This window comes from Telopea speciosissima, chromosome 10 (genome assembly GCF_018873765.1).
Source record: "Telopea speciosissima isolate NSW1024214 ecotype Mountain lineage chromosome 10, Tspe_v1, whole genome shotgun sequence".
In the NCBI taxonomy this organism is placed as follows: Eukaryota; Viridiplantae; Streptophyta; class Magnoliopsida; order Proteales; family Proteaceae; genus Telopea; species Telopea speciosissima.
The window spans coordinates 61,414,170-61,417,266 of NC_057925.1; the positions used below are offsets into that span (position 1 = coordinate 61,414,170).

The following is a 3,097-nucleotide window of genomic DNA, read 5'->3' on the forward strand; positions in this document are numbered from 1 at the left end:
TAAAAGAATGAATCCATACACTGCTTATCATTTGCCAAGACAAATATAGTACAGATATACAAACTCAGGCTAGAGAACTTGCAAGAGCTACAAAAAAAAATACCCGCACATCCTTAGAACCATCAAATATAATGTGTGTACAGTAGTATATGACACACCCTGAAACCTGAGTTAATGATATATCAATATACCTCAATTTCCAACTTCAGAAAACTTCCAACCAAGCCATCAAAAAGGAGCAAACGTCTGCAAAAGAAGCAATAGAGAAGATGTCAAACAATGTTGCACTTGTAAGTTGTAATTCTGAACACAGTTATGACTCTTACCACTGTTTATAAACATCATGTAGACCTGGTTGGACCCAATAAGCAAGCCGCGTCACTCCATTTGAACTCATTTGTTCACTCAACCAGTTTAGTTATGCACTAGGATGTTGACGGTTATAAAATTCAGTGAAGTCTAACCGGAATAGAAGGAACTTCAAATCAACATGTTGCTGCACAGGTAATTGAGCAATGAATCCTTCAAGTAGTGATGAATACTCTTTCCCAATTGTGTCCAAGTCCTCTTGCATGTTTCGAAGAAATTCTCCAGCCTGCTGTGTTAAGGCCTTCCTGCCCCCACCAGCCCATGTTCCATAGCCTGAAGTTTCATTATTTAATTTTGATCTTGATCTGCCCCTCGTCCGAGAGGACACAGAAGAGTCCACCGTTCTGCAAAATCAGGGCAGTTAAATGTGATCCAACAAGCAGAATAATTCCAGAGAATTCGGATAACCCCCACAGACACAGGGAGGGAGAATGTAGATAATAAAAAATGACAGTTACCTTGCTTGCAACTCATGGATACCTTCATATAACCAATCAGCATGACTACGGAACCGCAATATAAGGTCAAATAACACAAAAAGGGTCTTACAGAGGGCTTGGGAGCACTCCCCAAGAAGAGCCTTTTCCACAGTAGAAAGGAGATATTTCTCATGTGCTGCAAGCAGGTCATCTAGATCTTTTGCAGCATCCATTTCATTTGCAAAATTGGACCATGATACTTCCAAGACCTCAAACATTATATAATATTGCAGATTCGAGACAAAATGGTTCATCTCATCCCAAAGAACTTGGCAGCGCCGCAATGTTGATGTGAAAAGCAGTTTAATAGAACTTTCCTGCTTCAAGAAGAAGTGAGAAGAAATGCAATTCGGCTTCATCGTCTTCCAAGCTCCAATCAGGGCATGCTCAACACGTCTAAGCTTCCAAAGGAAATTAAAAATTCTAAGATACCGTGCCATGACAGATTCTGTAAAGACAGTATTCAAGGGAACTCTAGCATCGTACTCCAATGAGAATACATCCCAACCCCTGTCTCCAGTACCATGTGGCATCATCTTGACCCTTAATCTGTCCAATATATCTCGATCCTCATATTGTGCATTTGATGCCCGGATTGCGCTTTCCAGCAACCCAACTAGTTTGAATGAGCTGATAGTGTTTGCAGGTTCTGAAAGCTCAGGCCCTACGATATCCATTAGATACTGAACGAAATCACCTTGCCCGAGGAGCAAATAGCGCTTAATTGCAAGACAATGCTCCTTGAACTTGTACCGCTTGTACATGACATCCATCAAACGCTTATCTATCCTCTTGGCTGCTTCAACCACCAGAGATTCTAGTGCATCAGTTTCGCCATACCCAAGCCCACCTCTCCTAGTTGTAGTCCCAACGACAGCCGCTGCTTCTGTTGCAGTATCAGCCCAACCCTGATCCTCACAACAGACTCTAAGAAAGTTTATTGACTTCCCAGTTCTCAAAATCCTTTGAGCGAGTGATTGTGGGATGAAAGAGGGGAGCATTCCTGCATGGAGCTTGTAACCTTCTTGCCAGAGTGATTCAGCTTTTACAGGCTGTCCCAGAACAAAGAACTCAGCAAAAATGTCATCCAGCTCCCCTTCCAAGACCCAACTTCTCACCATTTCAAACAGTGGAGAACAGACCCGGCGAAGTAGACGTCTCATGAAGTCTTGAACCAAAGGGTCTCCATGCTGGGCGTGCATATGGATTGCACCTGCCATTGTACCGCCCCTCAAAACCCTGCAACTATCAACGAGAACAGCCATCAGCCTCATCTTCACCATCGGTTCTGCAAACCAAACCGACAACCTCCTCAGGGAGAGATAATTTCCCGAGTTCGGTGTCTCCGAAACTAAGGGGATGGGATTCATCGACTGCGCTTCAAGGACAGCCAACAATTTGTAATACGCAGCAAGCTCGTCCTGCAATGCCGTGCAAAAGGCTTGCCCGACTGTTCCAACATCTTCAGTAGGGAAACCATCCATGCTCTCCGAGATATAACCTTTGACTTTCCTAAACAACCAACCCAACTCGCAGAGCTTTCGAACCATAATTCTTGTTGCTCTCGGCATTTTAATCGATTCCGGGATCACATAGGCGTCAATACTTTTATCGAATTTCACATATCTACCGTTGATACCTTGACAGGCATACAAGATATCCCTAACCAGAGCACCCTCAGAGACCTCGCTCTCTTCATTTAACAAATACGCAAACTCCCGAAAGGCGATATCCCTAAGATTGTCAGGATCCTTGGAGACCAGCAAAACGCCACCACTCCAACCCTTATCAGGGGGCTTCTGGTTCCGAGAGCCCCCGTCGATCTCGAACAATACAGGGAGACCGCCGGAGACGGTGGAAGAGAGAAAAGCGGAGGAGGGAACCCTAGAATCGGATCTCTTCTCTTTGCGTCGATCTTCGGAGATGACTTTAAGAAGGTAAAGGATGGACAACTTGTTCTGGATGCTACCGGGGCCAGACTTGGAGGAGAACTTAGTGTAGAGATCGGCGAAGGTTAGGGCATCGGAAGACTTACCTTGATTGACGAGATGGCGCTTGATGGACTCGGCCATGGCGGCCTCATCTATGGAGATGGAAGGCGTCATTCGACTGCCCAGGATACGCATTGCGTACTTCAGTGCCTTGTCCGTATTGATCGAAATGGTCGACTGTTCCGAATCATTTCGACTATGAGAGAGTAACCGCAGAACGAGCTGTTTCACCAGATCCAACACTCTCTGGTCTTCCAT

The 3,097-nt window shown here is 45.0% G+C and overlaps 1 protein-coding gene and 1 long non-coding RNA gene across 2 annotated transcripts; both read right to left on the reverse strand.

Moving 5' to 3' along the window:
* LOC122641866 lies at nt 1-381 on the reverse strand. The gene is made up of 2 exons (XR_006329974.1): nt 327-381; nt 1-246 (listed from the first exon to the last, which is right to left on the reverse strand). It is a non-coding gene; the product is annotated as an uncharacterized LOC122641866 (long non-coding RNA).
* Nucleotides 382-3,097, reverse strand: LOC122641861 (gamma-tubulin complex component 3-like). Its single transcript, XM_043835179.1, has 2 exons — nt 828-3,097; nt 382-713 (listed from the first exon to the last, which is right to left on the reverse strand). Exons 1-2 carry the CDS (start codon nt 3,095-3,097, stop codon nt 419-421), a joined length of 2,565 nt encoding a protein of 854 aa, XP_043691114.1. The 3' UTR covers nt 382-418.